General features: G+C 47.6%; 2 protein-coding genes across 6 annotated transcripts in view; one reads left to right on the top strand and one right to left on the bottom strand.

Annotated features, from left to right (window-relative positions):
• The window catches only part of CFAP92 (cilia and flagella associated protein 92 (putative)), a 35,503-nt gene extending 25,399 nt beyond the window's left edge, over positions 1-10,104 (bottom strand). For both annotated transcript variants that reach the window (XM_062620349.1, XM_062620359.1), the window contains exons 1-3: positions 10,032-10,104; positions 1,176-1,481; positions 237-424 (exon numbers count right to left, since the gene is read on the bottom strand). In XM_062620349.1, the coding sequence (XP_062476333.1) occupies positions 237-424; positions 1,176-1,449 (462 nt within the window). In that variant the 5' untranslated portion in view covers positions 1,450-1,481; positions 10,032-10,104. The remainder of the gene's footprint in view (positions 1-236; positions 425-1,175; positions 1,482-10,031) is intronic.
• Positions 9,862-22,463, top strand: part of EFCC1 (EF-hand and coiled-coil domain containing 1) — a 52,668-nt gene continuing 40,066 nt past the window's right edge. For all 4 annotated transcript variants that reach the window (XM_062620380.1, XM_062620397.1, XM_062620388.1 and 1 more), the window contains exons 1-2: positions 9,862-10,574; positions 11,989-12,395. In XM_062620380.1, coding sequence (XP_062476364.1) covers positions 9,888-10,574; positions 11,989-12,395 — 1,094 coding nt within the window. In that variant the 5' untranslated portion in view covers positions 9,862-9,887. The remainder of the gene's footprint in view (positions 10,575-11,988; positions 12,396-22,463) is intronic.

The raw sequence follows: 22,463 nt of genomic DNA, 5'->3' as shown, positions 1-22,463 counted from the left end.
GTAAATCGATGATCTAAAAGAAAAGAAAGTCTACCACACTCTTATTACAAAGGTAAGAATACTGCTGATCTGGACTAGCAGAGTCAAGCTCTGTCTTTGATATTCGTCCTGTATCTGTGTGTGCAGGTAAGGCTTAAGCAGCTGTTAAAACGACCTGCAACTACATCCCTCCATATGTGAAAACACTCTCTATAAATTCAAAATTTTGGATTACTTCATTTTATTCTATCTTTTACCTTGGAATGTGAGTCTATAAATAGCTTTACAACCATGCCAGACACCACCAAGTCCACTTTTCTAGGTATGAGGTCATCTGGTAGAAGGAAGTACTCAATTTGATAGCGATACTCCACTCTTGGAATAGCTGCTACAGACAGTCTCCTTCCTCGTGTACCAGGGTGATGAGCTTTCTTATCCTTTAGCTCTAGAGAGAGTATCAGAATTATTTGGAAGCATTAAATGTTATCAAAGATGATAGTCTCAGGGGAATGAATACACAGTGTGACAGCAGAAAAATGATTCAGTGAACATAGGTAATTGTTGAACATGAAACTCTTCTCCCAGTGCCCAATACTGCAGTTCTCACCTAGGTTTAACTATGTTAACAGTCCATAATGTTCCTGGAACTCCCCCTTCCTCCTCTCTTCCTGCAGGGTGGCATCCAGTGATTGCCATTCCCAAGGAACAGATGCCCCTTTACCCAGGAGACTTCTAAACGGCAGAGCTCCACACTGCAGAGGGAAGGCTGAAGGTACTCAAACACCCCAACACCACAGGAGACTCGTAATTCAACTGCTGAACAGCTGCTACCTCCTCTGAAAATGACAATACCACCTTTAAACTCCCCAACATAATTACCAAGTTGAGGATCCGCATCAAAAAACACCTTTCCTTTCGTTATTAGGCAGTGGCTGGTTAATAAGCACCAGTGAAGGTCATCAACTGGAATAGCTGCGACTACCCAGGAATTAGCAGTCAGGAAAGGTTTTTGGTCACTCCTGACAATCACCCAATGGTAAGAGGCTCCCACATCCCACTACCACTTTCTTGAGCCATCCACCCAGGCACATTCAAATGAAGTAACACCTTTTCTAACATTATCTCCTTAAACCATTCAGGGCCACACAAATTTATGAATAGAAGGGTTCTGAGGAAGACCTGTGTCAGGTACTGACCTGCAGGTGGGGCAGGGAGAGCTAGAGAGACTGTCAGTGTGCTGGTCACAGTATGGGAGCTATCCAGCCTCCCTGAGCTCTCTTCAGATTGGAGGTACCCACAGCTTTCCCCCTCTGGAGTCAGCTGTCCATCTCCTCCAAGCACCTCGGGGTGTTCTGTTTCCACTGTGCTTCCAGAGCAGGGTGTGTTCAAATTCGCCATCTCTGCTTTACGATCTTCCTCTGCCTCCTCTTCTTCCACTGCCTCTGAATTCTCCTGCTTTTGCTCTGCCATCCTGATGTACAGTCCGACAACAGACTCAAAGGCTGCACAACAAGACAAACAGCTTAATGTTAGTGTTCAAATAGGGATCCCCAGTAGAAGGAAGGCAGGCGCAAGGAAGGATAGCACTAGCAGGTCCAAATATTCCCGTCTCAAAAATGCCTTAAGAGTGCTTAACGCACATCCCCGGAGAGCAACGGGCTCACGTTGGCATGCAGGGGCAGTGCACATCGGCCCGCAGCCGGCCGGCCAGGCACCGCGCACCGCTGCGCCCAGCCAAGGGCACGGCAGCACGCAGCGGGGCGACACCGGGCCGGGGGAGACCTTAGAGCAGCTCCAACGCCTAAAGGGGCTGCAGGACACCTGGAGAGGGGCTTTGGACAAGGGCCTGTAGGGACAGGCCAAGGGGAATGGCTTTAACCTGCCAGAGGGGAGACTGAGATTAGACACTAGGGGGAAGTTCCTCCCTGTGAGGCTGGATAAGCTTTAAGATCCCTTCCAACCCAAACCATTCTATGATGCTATGTTTCTATGATTCTTCATAGAGCTGTGCCAAAGTGGAGTGAGCCACAGCACCCAGTGACTCAAATGTTAGTGTGTGGCTAACTGCCTCCAATAGTCCCCAGCTTCAGTAGCTTATCTGTGGAACTTCCATCTCCCCAGCACTTCTAAACAGTGACTTCACATGCTCCAAACAGGGCAGGCTCTCCTGCCGACAGACTGGCACCTTGCTTCATTTTAAAATGCTTTTCTCCTTGTCTGCAATACCTGAACGGCCTGTGTATTGTGATGAGTAGGGAGCTGCCCACTCGAACCAAACCCATGAAGAAGACATTTCCTGCACATCATGCACACCCAGCAGCTCCCTGCACCCATCCCTGACACTGCAAGGAGCAGGGAACAAGGCTCTGCAACAGCAGCCCCATCACAGCAGCAGCCTCAGTGCCGAGCAGCAGGGACAGTGCCCTCGAACCAGCCCAGAGCTGCACAACAGCCTGTGTGCTGCTGAATGCCTGTCTGCATCACAGCTGAACTTGCATCAGCCACCTGAATCTGAAACATATTGCCATGGTGATAGTCATGGTAGAGCAGGCAAAGGAAGGAGGCAAGGATACTATACCAGGCAAGGATACCATACTACAGTGGTAGAATGGAGCTAACACATCAAGAAAACACCTAAGCATGTTCACTTCTCAGTAACTGGAGGAGCAAGGCTATCCAAATGACTGCAAACCAGATGCAGGTCTGTGTTTTGGAGGCAGTAACACGGGATTATCCACACACCGAACCACAGAGCACTGAGTGAAGTGAGCTCAGGCACAGCAGTTACTCATGAACTCGCCTTCCAGAGGCTCAGATGATCTAAGCTATAACGCTCCATATACGCACAACTTAGGTATCAACCTCCCCTTCCTTAGACAGCAGCAAAACCATTACAGGGTTAGTTCAACAATTATACACTGAGTAATTATTAGTTTGTCTTCTTGCACAAACCACCCATCCCATTCTTCACACGCACAGCTCAGTATTTAACCTGCTTTTGCTCCGCTCAGCTTGACAGTATTTCTCAGAAGGGGCTGGAGCGATTCATTTCACCGATTCCCCTTCCCCGTTTCCCCACATGATTATGTCTCACAGCCCACCATGAGGAACTCAGGCTGACACCTCTATTGTCCGTGAAAAAGCAGCGGGGTGGAAATTAAAATGCCAATGGAATAAAACATGGTTGTCATGAAACACTTTCCTGATGGATAAAAGCTTCAGCATCTCATTCTGTGAACGGAAGACAGTGCAGATTCCCATGTACCACTCCCGTGTCTGCTGCTGCCTTTGTGCAGGGGTCTGGTGGTTCTTTCTCAGACAAACACAATGAGAGCACCTGAATTTTTCATACAAAACTGAAAGCAAGTACTCCCGACTGGTTTGGGCTGGAAGGCCCCTTAAAGCTGATTCAGTTCCAACCCCTGCCACGGGCAGGGACCCCTTCCACTGGAGCAGCTTGCTCCAAGCCCCTGTGTCCAACCTGGCCTTGAACACTGCCAGGGATGGGGCAGCCACAGCTTCTCTGGGCACCCTGTGCCAGCGCCTCAGCACCCTCACAGGGAAGAGCTTCTGCCTAAGAGCTCATCTCAGCCTCTCCTCTGGCAGGTTAAAGCCATTCCCCTTGGCCTGTCCCTACAGGCCCTTGCAAACCCTTAATTATTAAACTGTAAATCTTAAATCATTATTGTCCTTGCAATTCATAGAATCATAGAATAGTTAGGGTTGGAAAGGACCTTAAGATCATCCAGTTCCAACCCCCTTGCCATGGGCAGGGACACCTCACACTAAACCATCTCACCCAAGGCTTCATCCAACCTGGCCTTGAACACCACCAGGGATGGAGCATTCACAACCTCCCTGGGCAACCCATTCCAGTGCCTCACCACCCTAACAGGAAAGAATTTCCTCCTTATATCCAATCTAAACTTCCCCTGTTCAAGTTTTAACCCGTTACCCCTTGTCCTGTCACTACAGTCCCTAATGAAGAGTCCCTCCCCAGCATCCCTATAGGCACCCTTCAGATACTGGAAGGCTGCTATGAGGTCTCCACACAGCCTTCTCCTCTGAACATTATCCAACAGTCTGGCACTCCTTTCACACCTATGCAAGATCAAGGCTCATATTCTAGATGCCACTCTTCCACTCCAGCCCTCAGATGGGAAGTGCTTTAGCTAAACCTGCTGGGCACCCACCAGACCGGGTTGCACCCAAATGGCAATGCTCCTGTTCTAAACACCACTGTAAGGCTTTGAACTGTGTGTGGTCCTTTCCTCAGGACAACCAGGTCCACAGCCCAGACCCTTACCTGCAGGCAGGAGACCCAAGTCTGCCTCTTCTCTTCCCTTCCCTGAGACCTCGCTGCACCTGCACCTCCTGCCCGAGGTAACCCTTGGGTAACCCACAGGGATATTTCCTGCTCCTTCTGCTGACACTGGGAAGGAAGTTCAAGACTTGTTGAGCTCAGGGGAAAAGAGAGTCTTCAGATCCACTGTGGTTTATTGGAAGTGCCTGGAGAGTCTTGGCAAGCAGGGAACAGGACACATGCCCCCCACTTGCTGGCAAAGCCCAAACCCTCCAGCCAGAAACTCACACTCACGACTCCTCTCGGGCAGAGGCTCAGGGCTATACCTCCTCAGCAAAGGGCATAAAACCTCAGAGTAACAAGGAGTAGGGGACACCCACATTCTTTGTGCCCTCTAACCCTATGCAGCGCCTTGTCCAGCATGCCTGCTGGGGGGACTGTGTGCCAAGATGTCCAGCTTACCCATAAGGAAACTGCTTCCAATTTTCCAGGGATTTCAGGCTCTAGATGTCATGGGAATGGCCACGCAGGCAGAGAATGGGTCTCAGCACCAAGGTTGAAGCTTCCATCACCCTCCTTGCATCTGCTCCTCACAGTCACTGTACCTCCATTCCCTTGCCTGTACACACAGACTTAGTCATCTCTAGTGTTTAGGAATAACCAGGAGAAAAAGTGCTCTAAAAAGGCTAAATCTAAACACTACGTGTTTATCCTGAGAACCTACAGTCTAATGTACAGCGGAAATTAAGATGGCACCAATGTTTTAGAAAGAAATACTTCTCTAAAGTAATTTAGATAGACACTCTTCAAGGGGGGCCAAACCCCATCCCTGAGGCTCAGACCATGCCTGCTTCCTACAGCCCTCACCAGAACTGCTGCCAAACTTATCAGCCAGAGAAACAGAAAACCAGGAGTAACACTCACTGAAGCACTACAAACCCAAGTCTGGCCTCATCCCATTGTGGCTTTCCAATTTTTCCCATCCATTTACTCTGCAATTTGTTCATAAAAAAAAGAAACACTTCCCCCCGAGCACCAATTCCAGGTTGAAAGCTGCAGATTTCTCTTTTAGTGCAGAAGAGCCTGCAAACTGTTCCAGCTGCTAAATAGCTAAGAAATGTCAAACACAACACCTGGCTCTTCAGAGCTGCAGCTGTTTCCTCTGCACACTACATAACATGTCATTTATTCCCTTCACATAATTCATGCCAAGAGAAAGACCACAATCTAATTAGTCATATCACTTGGGATAAAACCTGAGCTGCAGTGAGGTAAGGTCTTCTGTTAACACCCATTGCCTTTGTCAGCTCCACAGCAAGGGAGGCCCCAGAGTCCAGGTCCTGTTCATGTGTTTCACACAGACTTTCTCCTTACGTTCAGAAGCTTCCCAAGGTTCCTGATATCAGGTGCTGCACCTCTCTCCTCTACCCACCCAATATCCACCTTCATGTTTCTAAACCTGCAGCTGGTCACCAATGCAAGTGAGCTGATCGGTGACATCCACCTTGGAGGCAGTGATCATGTACCGGTGGAGTCTGCAGTCCTGAGGGAGGTGGGACAGGCAAAGAGCACAGTCAGGACCCTGCATTTTAGGGAAGCTGACTTCCAGGAGACGTTCAAGGCCAGGCTGGATGTGGTTCTGAGCAACCTGATCTAGGTGAAGATGCCCTGCTCATTGAATGGGGGGTTGGACAAGATGAGCTTTGAAGGTCCACCCAACCCAAACTATTTCATGATTCCATGATCTTCACAGCCTTTTGCCCAGTTTGTCAGAATTGCCCACCTGCTGAATGGATGTGTTCAGCTAAAATCTTGTCTGTATGAGCATCACATACAAACATGCTGCAGGCAGGAGCAGCGCTACACCACAGCCAGAGATGTTCAGTCACGTTATTCCTTCTTTGTCTCACTGTACACAGTGCTGTCCAACGCATGGGACCTGGCAGACAGAAAGACAATGCCCAACATTTCTGGCACTGCAAGTGCCTCCACGAACATGCCAAGAACAGCACTGCACCACTAATATTATTTTAACTCCTCTCTGAAGTTCTTTGTGGAAGCAGCTGTCTCAGGAACAACCATTTTGAAAGGATCAACAGCATCATGGTATGGCTTTGTTGGAAAGAGTTTGGAAAACAGGTTTTCAGTACTCTAGCACTCCATTTCTACCTTTCTCCTTGAAAGTCGGTAAGGAATAGGGGGTTTTCACTGTAATGAAGTGATCTTCCTGGTAAGATTAGCATCTTGCACAGTCCCACACTGCTGGCTCTGTGTAGTGACCAAGAACCCGCTGCGCAAATGAGACCAGACCATGGGTGTCATGGAATGTCAGACATGATCTGTGCTGATCCTTGGTCCTGTGACACATGTGAACCACGAAATACAACGTAAGGACAGTTAAGCTCAAGCCACTTTTATCTATAAATGTTGTTTATGTGTCCTAACTAATCCCACATCTGCCTCATACAATTTAAAACATTATCCCACCAACGATGCTGGCAAGCAAGCTAAAGGCTGGTCACGGAACCTTTTAATATCTTAAAGGAAAACTCTCCAGTTCACTAATTTCAAAAGCAGTATTCTAATATACACACGACTTCCAGCTATTACCACAACACTGCAGAGCCATCCCATTCAGTTCTTTCTACAGCTGAAACTCCTTCAAGACACTTTCACAGTGCAGTGCACTACCAGGACTGGGAACAACTCAGTAAAGACAAAGTCCTTGAGCACTTGATAAAATGCTGCCAGCTCTGAGCAGGCTTAGAGAACAAGTCAAAGAACAAGTCAAGCTTGTCTGGGTCAGGAGTAAAGTCTTAATCTTGCTACACTTGGGAGTAAATAAAAGAGTTGTTGTAATTACACTGTGATGGCCTTTTCTGTACCTCTGAAGGAAGGAAGGTTGGGGCTGCAACAGGGAAGTTGACCTCTACCCAACATAACCCCCTCGTCACAGAGAGCCTGAAGTGACATTCACGTTTCTGTGGCCTCACTGTTTTCTCAGTCGTCCAGTGTCTGAAAGCCTTGGGTCAGGTGGCTGTTGTGCAAGCAAACCTGATATAAATCCCCACTGCCCAGCAAAGGGGCTTTTCCTGAAAACTCAAACAAGAATCAATGGCCAAAGGTTTGGGACATTTTGCTGATAACAAGTATCTGCTTTGTTTCAGAGACAAAGCTTTGGTGAACATGAATTGGCATCATTGTCACTTTCTCATTTCCCTGTTACAGTCATAACACAGAAAGCCCAAGATTTGTCAGTGCCATTTATGTCCTTCGCTCTTTCAAACCAGAAGCCCAGCAGATGGGCATCAAGGAATTCCACAGAGGCCCAATGATGCCTCTCTTCCAGCCAGAGACACCACAAAGAAAGCCAACTGAAAGCCATAGGTACTAAAGCACAATTTACAGTGACAGGTTTATAGCCTGGTAAAGATTCTGGCAGCCTTTAAATCAATTCTTTCCACTTGATAAATATTTTTACAACTGAAGCTAGCCAGACCAAGCCAAGTTTGAATAATTGCATTGTCTGACTCCAGGGCCTCAATGCTTTAGCTGGTGTTTGGGGTCAGCCAGTTTGGTGTGTGTGGACACAGATGCAGAGTTACACAGCATCTGCTAAACACATTCAAGGTTTATGGTTTTGTCTTTCCTGTCTCTCTCTGGTGCTGCATTACAGAGACATTTCGACCCTGAGTCCACTTCTTGCATTAATAACATTATCGGACTAAGAAAAAGCTCAAGTTTTAGATGTATACATGGCTATGAGAGTGAATAAGGAATATATGCACATCCAGTTCACCCAGTCACTCCTCGGGTCACTCAAAAATATGTTACAGTTATGTGTTACTTCAGACAAGAGGAAAATGGGAGAAACAATCTTTAAAGGTACAAGAATACATCCAAAAAACCCAGCCCAAGAACGTGAAGCAAATCCATGAGCTGGACAAGGAGATTCCTGCCAACTGCACAGTTACAAAACACACTCCCACTTCACACAGTAAATACAAGGATCGCTGGGATAAAACTCAGCCCTTGGGAATAGGAAGGCTGATCCTGTGGAGCACTTTGGTCCCTGGGGGACCCATGTCTGGTTACCTGCTGTAGGTGCACGTCTCTGGTCCTTGCCCAGTCTACAGGGAGGACGTAGGACCTGCACAGTAATCTTCCCACCAGCCCTGCTTCTCTCCCTATCTGCTGCTGCTCTTAATGGGTCTTCGTGGGTGGACTCCAGACCTGGTTCACCACCGTCCCATGTCTGGGGCTGTTAACAGAGCCTGCTACCATCACCCGAGCTCGGACACCCTGTTCAGACCCTGTGCACAGCTGGTGCCATGGTCACCTCTGGTTCTTGGTGCATCCCTGCCATAGAAGGAGCCCTGCTCCTGTGGCTCAGTCCTTCGCTGCAGCTGCATTCAAGAGTGGTGGTCCACCTGCATGGCCAAATAGTGACAAAAGGAGCGTGACCAGCAGGTCGAAGGAGGTGATCCTGCCCCTCTACTCTGCTCTTGTGAGACCTCACCTGGAGCATTGTGTGCAGTTCTGGTGTCCTCAACATAAAAAGGACATGGAACTGTTGGAACAAGTCCAGAGAAGGGCCACGAGGATGATCAGTGACTGGAGCACCTCCTGTATGAAGACAGGCTGAGAAAGTTGGGGCTGTTCAGCCTGGAGAAGAGAAGGCTGCATGGAGACCTCATAGCAGCCTTCCAGTATCTGAAGGGGGCTATAGGGATGCTGGGGAGGGACTCTTCATTAGGGACTGTAAGGATAAGGGGTAATGGGTTCAAACTTAAACAGGGGAAGTTTAGATTGGATATAAGGAAGAAGTTCTTTCCTGTTAGGGTGGTGAGGCACTGGAATGGGTTGCCCAGGGAGGTTGTGAATGCTCCATCCCTGGCAGTGTTCAAAGCCAGGTTGGACAGAGCTTTGGGTGATATGGCTTAGTGTGAGGTGTCCCTGCCCATGGCAGGGGGGTTGGAACTGGATGATCTTAAGGTCCTTTCCAACCCTAACTATTCTATGATTCTATGAAAATCATGGCTTTGGAAAGCTCCGCCATTTGAGCCAGTTTCACACATATTCAGTGTACACCAGAACCACAAAGACACCACATCCACGGGGTGGAAAGCCTGAGTGAACAGAAAGATGATCCACTCTTAAGCCCCTCAGCTTCATTAACTTAGCAGGACCACTCACTCGCTCACAGCGTTGCCCGGCAAACCGATGCTGCCGGTTTGCTCACGCTAAAAAGGAGCCACAAATAAAGAAGTCTGAAGCGGACTTGGCGCTCGGGGCTGCCTGAAGCCCCCTTCCTGGCAGACAAAGGAGAGCTGGCACCTGCCCGCCGCCCCCGCTGAGCCCCGCAGGGCCGGCAGCCCCCGCCGCCGACAGCGGCCCCTCCGCAGGGGCAGCCCAAAGCTCCGCCTCGGGAAGCGGCGGGCGGGACGAGACCCCTCTGCCGGGGCGGCGGCGGCAGCCCCCGAGCTCCGTGCCCGGGACACGGCCCGGCCCGGCCCGCCCCGGGGCCGAGCAGCGGGGCGGGGTTCCCCGGCGCTGCGGGAGGTGGCGGCGGAGCGGCTGGGCTCGGCGGGTCCGGCGGGGCGCGATGGAGCCGCCCGAGGGCTGGGACCCGTACGGGCGGCCGGCGCGGCGCACGCAGTGGCTGGTGAGCGCCCTGGCCTACCACTACGGGCTGGACCGCGGCGTGGAGAACGAGATCGTGGTGCTGGCCACCGGGCTGGACCAGTACCTGCAGGAGATCTTCCACCACCTGGACTGCGCCGGGGCCGGCCGCATCCCCGGAGAGGACTTCCGGACGCTGTGCCAGGTGCTGGGGCTGGAGGAGGCGGCGGAGGCGGCGGCCGACCCCGAGGAGTGCGCGGGGCTGTGGGAGGGCCTGTCCGCCGAGCTCACCTTCCGCCAGTTCCACGCCCGCCTCTGCGGCTACTTCAGCACCAAGGCGGGTGGCCCGCGCCGCGCCGTGCCGCGCCTGCCGCTGGGCCGGGAGAGCGAGCACATCGAGACCCAGATCCGGCTGCGCAGCCCTCGCCGCCGCCGCCGCCTCAGGGAGCCGCCCGCGCCCGCAGCACCGGCCCGGCCCGGCGGCGGGGAGGCGGAGGAGCGGCGGCCCGCGGGGCCCTGCTCGCGGGGGTGCTACGAGGAGATCGTGGCGCTGGAGCAGGCCGAGGACCGCATCGCCAAGCTGGAGGAGGAGAACGGGAGCCTGCGGGAGCTGGTGGAGGACATGCGGGCCGCCCTGCAGAGCAGCGACGCCCGGTGCCTGGCCCTGCAGGTGAGCAGCGGTGAGCCCCGGCTGCAGCTGGGTGAGGTGCTGCGCCCGCAGCATGGGTCGGCTGTAAGAGGGGTACGGCACAGCCCGAGGTGGCCCTCTCATCCTCGGTGTTAACTTCTTATCAAAGTTTGGTTACAGAGAGGCTTCAAGGAGATCGCTGTGATTTCACCAACGGTGTGTGTACATCCCTTAAACAACGCAGTCCCAGACTGGTTTGTGTTGGAAGGGACCTTAAAGCTCCTCCAGTTCCAACCCCTGCCACGGGCAGGGACATCTTCCACTAGAGCAGATTGCTCCCAAGCCCTGTGTCCAACCTGGCCTAAATATAGGTATAAATATCTGTATGTATATCCTCTAAATTTAAGGGATGTGCTGAGAACCACCCTGCTAAAATTGCAAAAGACCTCAGTTTAACATACCTAGTTCTATAATGCTGCTTTTCCTATTGCACATGCAGTCACTTATACACCAGTTATGCACCGCTGTGGGCTTTTTCCCTGACTAAGAAGGAACTTCTGGATGCTTAAGCTGCACAAGCACATGCAATAGCTCATTCACAAGCACCCCAGAGCTTTGCCTCAGAAATATGGGAAGTGTGTTTTCTTCAGAGCATGCTCATGGGAGCTCAGAGCTGGAGCCAGCTCTGCACATGGCCTGATGAACAGTCTGTGGCTCCTCTGCAGATCCCCACTCATAGTGGTGCTGGTCTCTGTCTCTGTTGTATCAGCTGAAGTGAAATACATACATAGTGAAACGCAAACATATACGTACTTAATAGCAGTTGAATTACTCTGGCATGACGTAGCATAGCCATGGTTGGGATCAGGGTGGATTTCATACCAGCACAACCCACACAGAGCTCTGTGCCGTTTGCATTAGCTGCTGTCCCTCTCCACAATGCCCAGCACAGCAGGTGAAGGCCAGTTTACCCCTTTCATGTGAAAAGTGAAAGGAGAGCAGAAGGGAACACAAAGTCACCAAAGAACCCAGAATGAATGAGAAGGACAAAGATGAGAGCTTGAGGCCACCACGAGCTGCTCTGTGCTCAGCTCTACTCAACACAACTTCAGAATCATAAGGGGAAGTACTTTTTGCACAGTGCTACTTGCCTTTTGAGGTCAGACTACAATAATGGCATTAAAGCTATACAGAAACATGTGCAATAACCTCATTTTCCACTTTCGGAGTAAGTTTAAAGTGGAATTTATAGATACGTATTTAAAAACTACTGTCCAGAGACTGTTTCATTGTCTCTGTATTTCACAAAGTAGCTCATCAGTTGCTGACCAACTCTTTGTCATTAAAGAAAAACCAAAGCAAACAACAAAACACAATCCAGCCATCTTCAGTCTTGATTAATATGATGCTTTAGAACACATTAATTTCCCTCTGCTTTCTGCTCCTGTTATTACAGGTAGGACTGCGGAAGAGCCACGCTAACCATAAGGAAGGGGGGACCTGTTTTGTAGGGTGCAAGAGACCGTTAACACAGAACCACTCCCAGACCAAGTGCCTTCAAAGCGTACTGAAAGAAGTGGAACTCATACGGAGCTCCAGGGACGGGCAGATAGAAGAAGCAATTAGGTTCAATCAGGAGCTGGAAAGAGAGCTGAAGAGCTCTCAGGAAGCTCTGGTCAATCTGGAGGACTGCAACCGTAACCTGAAGAGGGAACAAGCAGAAATGAGGAAGAAGGTGGAAGAGGCGAGACACGCCGTCCTTAACAGTCTTGGCAAAGTGAAGGAGCTGGAAGTGAAAGCCAATGAAGTGCCACATCTGCAAGTATACATCCAGCAGCTGGAATCAGAACTGCAGCACTACAGGTAAGGCTGAGTCCCTCAAAAAATGCCTATAAAATCGCAGTACTGGAACACAAGTTACCATGAAAATCACCAGTTGTAGCTTATTAAATGTTGCCAAATAGATGTAAAATGGAGCCAGAGAGGAATTAGGAGCTACTTTTCTTGGTAGAGATCCATAACAGAGTTGGGCTGTTCTAGTGGAAGGTAGATCAAAATAAGGGTGCTGATCTACAGAGAGGTGAAGTTACTCCTCAGACACACAGCAGCAGGACTCAACGTAGTAATGCTTCATGAAAGCCTCTGAAGAAACTGCTGACAGCCCTTCAGAAATCATTTGCATGCACTTATTTTCTCACCTTACCCAAGCAGCCCAGTCATTCCCTGCCAGTTGGGGCACACGTACAAAGCCAGCTGTAATTGAGTGGTTGACCCTCCACTTCTTACTAAACCTCTTCAATTTGTCCTACAAAGTGGAGGAAAACCCACAAGGCCAGCTTGTGCCCAGCAGTGTTAAACTCTGCTGCGGCTTTATTGCTTTTTCACCAACAGAACATGTCATATTCCACAAGGGAAAAGCTAAAACACTTTCCTGAAACCACACAATCATAAAACAGGAGCCTCAAGTGAAAAAGTCATCATCCAACTATCCCCACTTTTGTGATAGTATAAATAAATGTCCTTCCAAAAGTCAGGAAGTTGCTTACAAATTTGAGAGTTCACTGCTTTTGTAGAATTGTATCTCAAACCAGACTTGGACTCACTGATGGTTAGCAAGTGCCAGGCATTTCTGCCCAAGTTTCAAATTGACCCATGGAATAAAATCTTGGTTATACCTTTACTGACCCAAAGTAAAGCTAATAGTGATACATTTTTTGCTTACTGTACTAAACCTAGTATTTTAATACATTGTCTACTCTGATCTCCTTGTCTCTTCCTAAACTTATACTTCCTCTGTTTGCTTCTCAGAAGAGTTCATAGTGAGTTATTTGTAGCATCATGGCTATTGTACTGCTTTATGATGTGAGGAAGTGCTAAAAATAACCACTTTATCCAGTGTCTTTGTGTCCGTGTTGTGTATGTTAATACTTGTGATTGCAGGAGATAAAAGCCTTCATTTAAACATCTGTAGGATTTTAGAAACACCACGAGGGCACATAATATCCAAGAGGACTGTCATTTACAGAGGTATCTGGGTGAATGATACAGCTGTCAGTACTGAGAGAGATCGCACTACTTGTCTGGTCTCTCAAGTTCTCCCTAGGATGAGCACCAAAGGCTTAAGATGAGTTCTTGTCCTGCAGAATTGCTTTTCCAAAGAATGATGAAGTATAAAAACACTAGCTTTGAACAGGTAGAGCTGAACTAGTTAACGGCAATAAGAAATGTCAGCTGGACCTTGCAGAGCATCAAAACAGATAGTGCAAAATGTACATTATATGTTCTTTGTAGGAGTATCTTCTTCCATACTGTTGGTTTTAAAAATGCATGCTAATTTAAAGTGGGTGTAAAGCTCAGGAATAGCAGTGGAATGACCATTTGGAAACTACTCCCCTTTTTTAGCCCTGCAGCACATTTAGCACAGGACCAGGCCAGCTTCTACGTGCAAGACCCTTCAATGGGTCTTGGTTCTGTGTTAGCCACAAACCCCTGCTGTCTCCCTGTCCATGGGTTATAGCTCAGGGCTTAAACATGTTTGTTTAACAGCAGAGCTGCTTAATGATGATTGTGACTTGCATGGCTGGGGTCATATTCCACAGTTCCACAGCATGTGGAATATCATAATTCTGTAAGTGTGGCACAGAGATGCCCAAACTGGCAGAAAACAGTTCATCAGTGAGTTGAGCTCTGTGATGGAAGAGCTGGACACTTGCATGGCTATCTGTACCTTAGGCAGCCACTGGCATTGTAGCTTGTCCCTCTCACTTGCCTACACTTATGCTACAGATGGCAGAAACTCCTTCTGTTCATAGGGAATCATCTTCTCCAGTTGTACAGAAGCCCAAAACCCACGAGCATTGTTCGGGTGAGGTGGTAGGCGTGCATGTTGTGTTGGCCAGAGCGTAGGGATGGAGGGACGGTTGCTGTATCCCACTGACTCCCCAGACCGTCAGTTGGCACATGTATTACTTGTGATGTTAAGTCAGAATGCATTGAAGTTAATACTCCAGTGTTCTGCTCCATCTCCAGTTACCACAAAACATTTGTGAGCCGGTAAGCAGGATGTAAGTTTGGCAAAAGAACTAATGCTGCAAGGTAGCAGTGGAGAGAAGGGGGTAGGCACTTGAGTATACTGCAGAAAGCATTTAAGACTGCAGGAATGGCTCCTGAGAATTGACCTTAACTGGCTTGGTATGCCACTGTTTTACTCCAGCTAAAGTCTGGTTTCTTCCAGAGAGGATCACATTCAAGAATGAGAGCGGTCTGTGAGCTCTATATACTGTTCCTATCTATACTTTCATATTCCTATCTATACTTTCATACTTATAAAGAAAATTATTTCTTCTTTTAGGTTTGGGCTTTCAAAGCTCTTTATGCATCTAAATCCGTGTCTAGACTTTCATCTTATACCAGCTTGCTATCATTTCAACCTGGAATCACAGCAGTGATCTTAAATTATACCCCCTAGCTCAAGAAACAACACAGTTTCCATCTATTCAGGAAAGTGTTCAAGTGCCTGCAAGTGATGAAATGTTTTCCTAACTTGGGGTACCTAATTACAATTGCCTTCTCTGCCCACGGACTCAGATTCTTGCAAATTTAATGCCAAATGTTGCTATCACCATCTGTGGTACGTTTTGCTAACTGAAATTTGTGTGACTTCACCATGAACTCTGTCAGGGTACCCTGGTTCCTGTCTCTGGGTTTGAAATGTCCCTATCACATTGTCAATTCCCAGCCAACCTACCTGACCTAATGGTTTCTAGACGCTTCTTGTTTTCAGGGCACATCCTGTCCTTCCGCACTGGGTGCAGGGGTCAGGGGCTTGTCCCCTTACTCCACCATTAGAAGTTTGTACTATCTTTCATTTTTCAATCCCTGTTTAATGAGTCAGCTCAGACGCTTCAATGGTAAATGTTGAGAAATTCCTTATTGAAAAGCATGAGTTATCATGAGCTGTAGTCATTTCAGAGGAGAAAGACTTTATGAGAAATTGAATGTTTGTCATGGATATTATATAAAATGTGTGATTCACAGTGTCAGGGTATGGAAGTGTTTAGGAAGTTATACAAGTCCCACTTTTAAATGCAGTGTTGCCCAGAGGCTTCTTGTTTTGCACTTGTGCGCTTGATTTCCTTCTCCCAGGTATAGGACTTCTCATTTGTTATTTCTGAATCTCAGCTTTTCCGGTTTCGGATTACGCTTCCAGTTTCTCAGGATGATACTGGGACAAGCCTCCAAATTGCTTGGGGTCAGTTCCTGTTTCTCTTTCAAACATTGGAAGCCTACATGAACATACTGGCTAGGCCCCAGGGCAGATTCTGGTGACCTCCACTTGATCCACTCTCTTTATCCCAGAGCAAATCATTAACAGCTATTCCCTAAACTCCCCTTTTCCCAGGAAGTTTTGCTCCAGCCCAAGGTGACACCATCCATGTATTCTAATATAGTCCTGTAAGTATTGTTTATAAGAATGCCACATCTGAAAATGTTACCACAATAAAAACGTCACATCTACTGTTTCTTTTGATCCGTTCAGCCATCTTCCATGTCAGAAAAGGAAATTAGATTGGTTTGACATGAATTGTTCTTGCTGTATATAAGTTGGCTCCATCTCCTATACTGCACTGTAGGAGGCTTAGAAATCGGTTATGGATTTTCTCCTTAATAAAACTGGTGGGAAGAACAGAATTTAACAATCTTTTTTGGATCCCAGTTTAACAAATAAAAAGGTCATTCAGAATTGAAATAGACTTCATAAAAGAGATGTTCACAGAGGATTTATGTTACTGTGTTAGCCAGCAGCACAGTAATTACATAGGTCAGTGGAAGAGGTCATAAAATACCATAACTGTTTCCCATATGCATGGTCTGTCTCCCAAATTACTTAATTATCCATCAGCATTTATATGTGTTAATGAGGGGAATCCTTTGTGCAGGGAATGCAGGGAGGCTTATTTCATCCCCCCATATTCTCTTATAAACATGGAGCTCTTGAGCATAATTTCCTCCATTTCTATCTTTCTTTCCTAAAATCACCAGTGTTAATCTTTATGCTTTAGGTTGTCTTGTATCAGAAGTAGCTCAATTTGTCTTTTCTTCTAGGAGCCAGTGTCCTGATCTTTTCAGTAATTTATCAGATTATCATTTACTCTGTAAAATAGAACAAGATGAACCAGAAAGATCCAGATCAATTATCTAAGAGCAGGAGAGGAATATGGAAATATTCCTAACTGGTACAGAGTCGGCTCTGTTAGTGAAGAGAGAAAAGCCCTAGGAAAGAAACACTGCTCCACAAAAGAAGGCACATATAGGAGGTTATTTCCAAGCTGAATGATGGTGTGTGGTTTACACATAGGTGTTCTAGAGCTGTTCTTCTATTTAAGAATTAGAAGTTAAATAAAGGAAATCTGGACAACTTTCTGCTTGACTACTGTCATCAATACCAACTGGTTGTGAGGTGAAGGCTGTGCTGCCATCCAGCGAGACCTGGACAGGCTGGAGAGTTGGGCAGGGAATAACTTGATGAAATATAACAAGGGAAAGTGTAGAGTCCTGCATCTGGGCAGGAACAACCCCAGGTTCCAGTATAGGTTGGGGAACGACCTGTTAGAGAGCAGTGTAGGGGAGAGGGACCTGGGGGTCCTAGTGGACGACAGGATGACCGTGAGCCAACACTGTGCCCTTGTGGCCAAGAAGGCCAATGGCATCCTGGGGTGTATTAGAAGGGGGGTGGTTAGTAGGTCGAGAGAGGTTCTCCTTCCCCTCTACTCTGCCTTGGTGAGACCGCATCTGGAATATTGTGTCCAGTTCTGGGCCCCTCAGTTCAAGAAGGACAGGGACCTGCTGGAGAGAGTCCAGCGCAGGGCAACGAAGATGATTAAGGGAGTGGAGCATCTCCCTTATGAGGAAAGACTGAGGGAGCTGGGTCTCTATAGTTTGGAGAAGAGGAGACTGAGGGGTGACCTTATTAGTGTCTATAAATATATAAAGGGGGAAGTGTCACGAGGATGGAGCCAGGCTCTACTCAGTGGCAAACAATGATAGGACAAGGGGTAATGGGTACAAACTGGAACACAAGAGGTTCCACTTAAACTTGAGAAGAAACTTCTTCTCAGTGAGGGTGACGGAACACTGGAACAGGCTGCCCAGGGAGGTTGTGGAGTCTCCTTCCCTGGAGACATTCAAAGCCCGCCTGGACACATTCCTGTGTAACATTACCTAGGTGTTCCTGCTCTGGCAGGGGGATTGCACTAGATGATCTTTTGAGGTCCCTTCCAATCTCTAGCATACTGTGATACTGTGATACTGTGATACATCTTGACAGTGTATTTCAGAATTCCCATGCAGACTGGGGGTGTTTATGTGCTGGACTGCACGAGGGACTGGGTAGAACAACAGACCATAAGCACATCCCTGGACATGAGCAAGGCTAGGCAGGGTCAGTCCCAGTGGTGACAGGCAGGGAACTGAGCTCACCCAAGTCAAAGTACTTTGCAGAGCCTCATCTGTAAGAGCACTGAAGCACATTGTTCCAGATGGATTGATGTCATTTTATTTTCTAATTCTGCTTGTATTTTCTTCTACTTAAGACTGTAAAGTGTTACATACTGCAGAGAAGTATTGCCAGAAAAGCACAGAGCTTTTAAGGTTTTCAGGATACTAGCAGCAGCAGGTGAATACGTTCCCATCATACCAACTTTAGACTACTGGTGTGTCTCTAGCCACTGAAGAATCATAAGCTGAGCAAATAAATCAGATTACTACTCATTTGAAACACTTTAAAGGAACATCTTGATTTCACAGAAAGGGATAATGGAAGGCATTGTTATATATGGTAAAGAGAACTGTGCAATTTAAATACATTAACTTGACACTGGAGAAAATGTATAGCATGTCTTTCTAAGTAAGGGTTACTTTTATTTCAAATGCAAGAGTCGTCTCAGTTCTTTTTAATGTTAATCATGCTTGCTTCCCATAATAATAGCAAAACCTTTACTCAAATCCATTTGAATTAATCCAAGTTCATTTATCCACAAGGAGGCTTGCGTGCCAATTCTGGTGTTGCAAATGTAGGCATCTCCCTGGCCTTTTGCAGTGCTGGGCTCTTAGTTACAGTGTTTATTCTTGGGAGACTTTCCCTGGATTCTCACTAAATCCTCCTTTTCTTCTGCCTTGCTTTATTTGTGTGTTGGGAGTAAATCCCTGCGAGCACAATAGCGCTGCCACCCACGCAGACACCGCCTGTTCCCTGCGGTGGATGTGCTGTCACCACGGCCCAGGCTTCCTCCCGCGGCTCTGCAGAGGCTCCCAGTGTTGAACCTGCTGGAGCAGCCACTTAGCAGCTCCATCGCACAGACCTTCCTGGGGACAGAGCGATGAACGTGTGCTGCAAGTAACCAACAGATAGTCCGAGCCAAAGGAGTCATCTCATATGCAGACCCTGACACACGCCGCTGCCTTTTGAAGCTGCCCCCTCCTGCCCTTCTGTGCATAATTTGAATCATGCTGACCCCTCCTGTCGCAGGGAGGTTATGTTTTCCCCAGGAGGCGTGCACTCAGTGTTTCTGCAGCTTCTCTCCCTTAAACCAGTGCCTGGAAACGCACCCAGCAGCTTGGTGGACCACCCCCCCCCCCGACTGACGGCCATGCGCCTCCCTCCTTCACCTGCCTGCTCTGTCAAGCTGCCTCATGCCCAGACTTTCTAGGTGATGCAGCGTATTTCCCAGCTTGTCTCATATCAGCAAAAATGAAAGATCAATTTCATACAAAAAGATAACTTTAAAATACTGAAAAATCCTGTTCCCCTGCCCCTTTCAAACCATTTTGTAAGACTGGGCTCCCCAAGCCCCTTTGAAAGCAATGCCTCCCATAACAAAGGCACTTCCTTGCTGTCATTGCAAGGACTAAAATTGAACAGAAATGGTCCTAGCTCATAAATAGCTCTCACTTGAACCCTCTGGATTACTTGGGCGAGTTCCTGTACAGCACCTTTCAATATCCAGTATTAGCAGTATGCCACTGTCTGCCCAAAAGGCTTCCTAGGAACCTTCTGCCTGGTGGACATCACTGCCATGTCCTGCCGTTGTGCTCAGTTTGAGCTTAGAACTGCATTAACCTCGGTATTATCCAGCTGACTGATCCCAACACTTCAGACCCCACTGCATGCAGATACAAACACAGCAAACTCAATGCACTGGGGCTATTCTGGAAATGGAATTACCAGCTTGACAAGACTGGGATCTGTGCAGCTCCCTTGCCCTAGAAGCCAGCTAACATCAGTATAGGAGAGAGCTGCATAGAAAGAACAATTATTTATTGTCTGGAAAAACTCATCTGTCCCCTAGTGTTGCAGCTCATGGGGAGCCAGGAGGACTGCTGCATGTCCTTCTTTTGGCCTCTCGGCTCTTCCTTAAGCAAACCTGACAAGTCTGTGGCCACCTCTGTGCCAAAGAGACCTGCAGGGAAGGATCTTTGCTGGAGCACTCCAGTTTTCCCCACCCCACAGGTCCTACTGTGCTGCCCTCTGCTCATGCACTCGTGTGGTCAGCCCTGCTGAACTCATTAGCAGAAATCCCTCACTTCTGGGGGTAATGGGAACACAACTGGGCAATAAATCTTTTCCTGACTGGAATTTGCCAAACTTCCCTAACAGATGCTTTGAAGAGACTGTGGTATTTTAAAGAAATACTTCTTGTTCAGGTCAGTTTTGGAAGACAAAGTAATAACATAGGACCTCAAAGTGTAACTTGGGGCTTAAACATGGGGCTTCTGCATTTACCTCCCTGGATGTTGAAGATCTTGCCAAAAACCTGAAGTAAAAACACCAGGCACGAGATCCTGAGGGGCCCAGAGGACTGACAAATGCTTCCCTCACGTACTTACAGACACAATCCATATAAAGTACTCAACAGCCCCACTGAGCCCCTCCAGAGATAAAATTAAAACAAATCAAGCAACCCTATCTTAAGTGGGCTTTAATGCATGTCAGGTTTGCTGTCAACTCACAGGAGTCACTCTGAAAAGCAAGCACTGCTGATCCTCTACACTCTGGCACTGGTTTCTTTTAGGCTTTTTAGTCTGCTGGAGAAATAAAAAGGGAAGAGGTTTATTTGTTCTTCCTAAAAAGTGAAAATTCCTCCACGAAGATGAGGAGTTCTACCACCGCAGTATGAAGTGGTTATTTACTTTTTGCTCCTCACCTCACTTTCCTTCAGGACACAAAATGCATCAGGTCATTTGTAAGATGCTGACAACCCAGTTTGCAAACAGATCGAACTGATTTGTTCTGCTGAAGCAGCCTGCTCTCAGGATATGGAAGGATTACTGACCTGCAGAGGAGGAAGCTTTCTCTCTTGGATGAACCCCAAAACTGACAGTGATGTGACGAGTGAAGCCACCCTAAAAGAGTTCAAGAGAAATCTATGTTCTATACAAATATGTATGTTATATAACAAAAAAAAATTAACCTCAATAAAAAGCCTTTTTCATTTGTGCACCACAAAACCTCATGGAATCATGAAACCTGGAATGCAAGAGGGAGCAGTCCAGTCAAACCTGCCCTTTGTTTTGCAAGAAGTATGTTTTGTTTCAGCAGCTTTCTTCAACCAGTTGTCTATCTGAGTTAGCCCTCCAGAGAAGGAAATCAAGCTAGCCTTTTAATAGATTCAGAGCCAACCATTCTACTCCATCTTTCACTGAAATTCTCACAAAGCTCCCCTATGTAATATAGATACTGAATTATCTGGAGACTGGCAAAACCATCTAGAAAGTAGAATTAACTGATTCCATGACTCCACTGGGACCTTGCCATACTTCAAGTCCACAGCCAAGCCACATCCTTAAACCCATCCTTAGAGCAGCACAGGCAGGATCAAAAGATCCCAAATACCTTCAGGTTACATAGGACACTGCCAGGAATGTTTCCACAGAGGTAGAGGGTCCGTCTGTTAACACTGCCTGGCCTCTGAGCAGGTTGGGGGATGAGCTGTAAATGTCACTGCTGCTAGGAAACACAATACAGGCAATGTCTGTATTTGCAGTGACGTGAGACAGTTATTTAGCACTTCTGCAAATATTTGCTGGAGTTTGTTCTGTTTTCCCACTTTCACACCCCAGTCAGAATTCCAATTGAATCACTGGCCATGGTCACTGCGCTGTTCCCTTCCCTTCATCCTCCGGTACATGTTTTCAGCTGTTTCAGCATCTCATCTGCTGCTTGGCGGGATGATGGAAATAAGAAACTATAATGAAAATAAGCAGAATGATGAAAATAAGGCCCAGAGGCTGTGATTCACTGCATGTTGCAGCTCCTCCTGCAAACCCATGCTCTCTGAAGGGTGCCTTAACTTCAAGTGCTAATCGCTATCACATCACACATCATCCTTGTCAGGGAAAGAGGTGCCAAGTGTGAGGAATCAGATTGCAGTGGGATGACCCCAAACCTCTCAATAACACTACAGAAAAAAAAGTCAGGCCCCGGACTTTGCATTGTGAAGAGCCTCTTTTCACAGCAGAATGTTTCAGGGAAGGCTCGTGATGTACATTAATCACAACACTGAAAAACCTGATATTCGCAGCACATCTGCTCTGCTTTTATTCTCTGTACTTGACCCCATTGCACATCCTTGGCATTAGTTCACATAACATAGAAGTATCTGGAACTACATATGATGAGGTCAGCCAGATTTAAAGCAGAACACTGTCAGGTATAAGCTGAGCTCTGGGTTTAGCAGTTTCTCACTCCTGAAGCACCAGCTCCAGGACCAAGTAGCACTCTGCTTAGCAGAAAATCACACAAGACAAACATGAGCAATCAAAGCAAAACTGGTGCTGATGAAAACTGCAGGACAGTCAGTTACGCTCCCCATTTCTGTGTCAGCAAATATCCAAAGGTGGGATTTCCAGCAGTACAGATATAACTGGGACATC

This window comes from Pezoporus occidentalis, unplaced genomic scaffold, assembly GCF_034315485.1.
Source record: "Pezoporus occidentalis ecotype Australia unplaced genomic scaffold, CSIRO_AGI_Poc_V1 ctg106, whole genome shotgun sequence".
In the NCBI taxonomy this organism is placed as follows: domain Eukaryota; kingdom Metazoa; phylum Chordata; class Aves; order Psittaciformes; family Psittacidae; genus Pezoporus; species Pezoporus occidentalis.
Note: the sequence above shows the minus strand (reverse complement) of the source record. Positions and strands in the feature narration are given on the sequence as shown.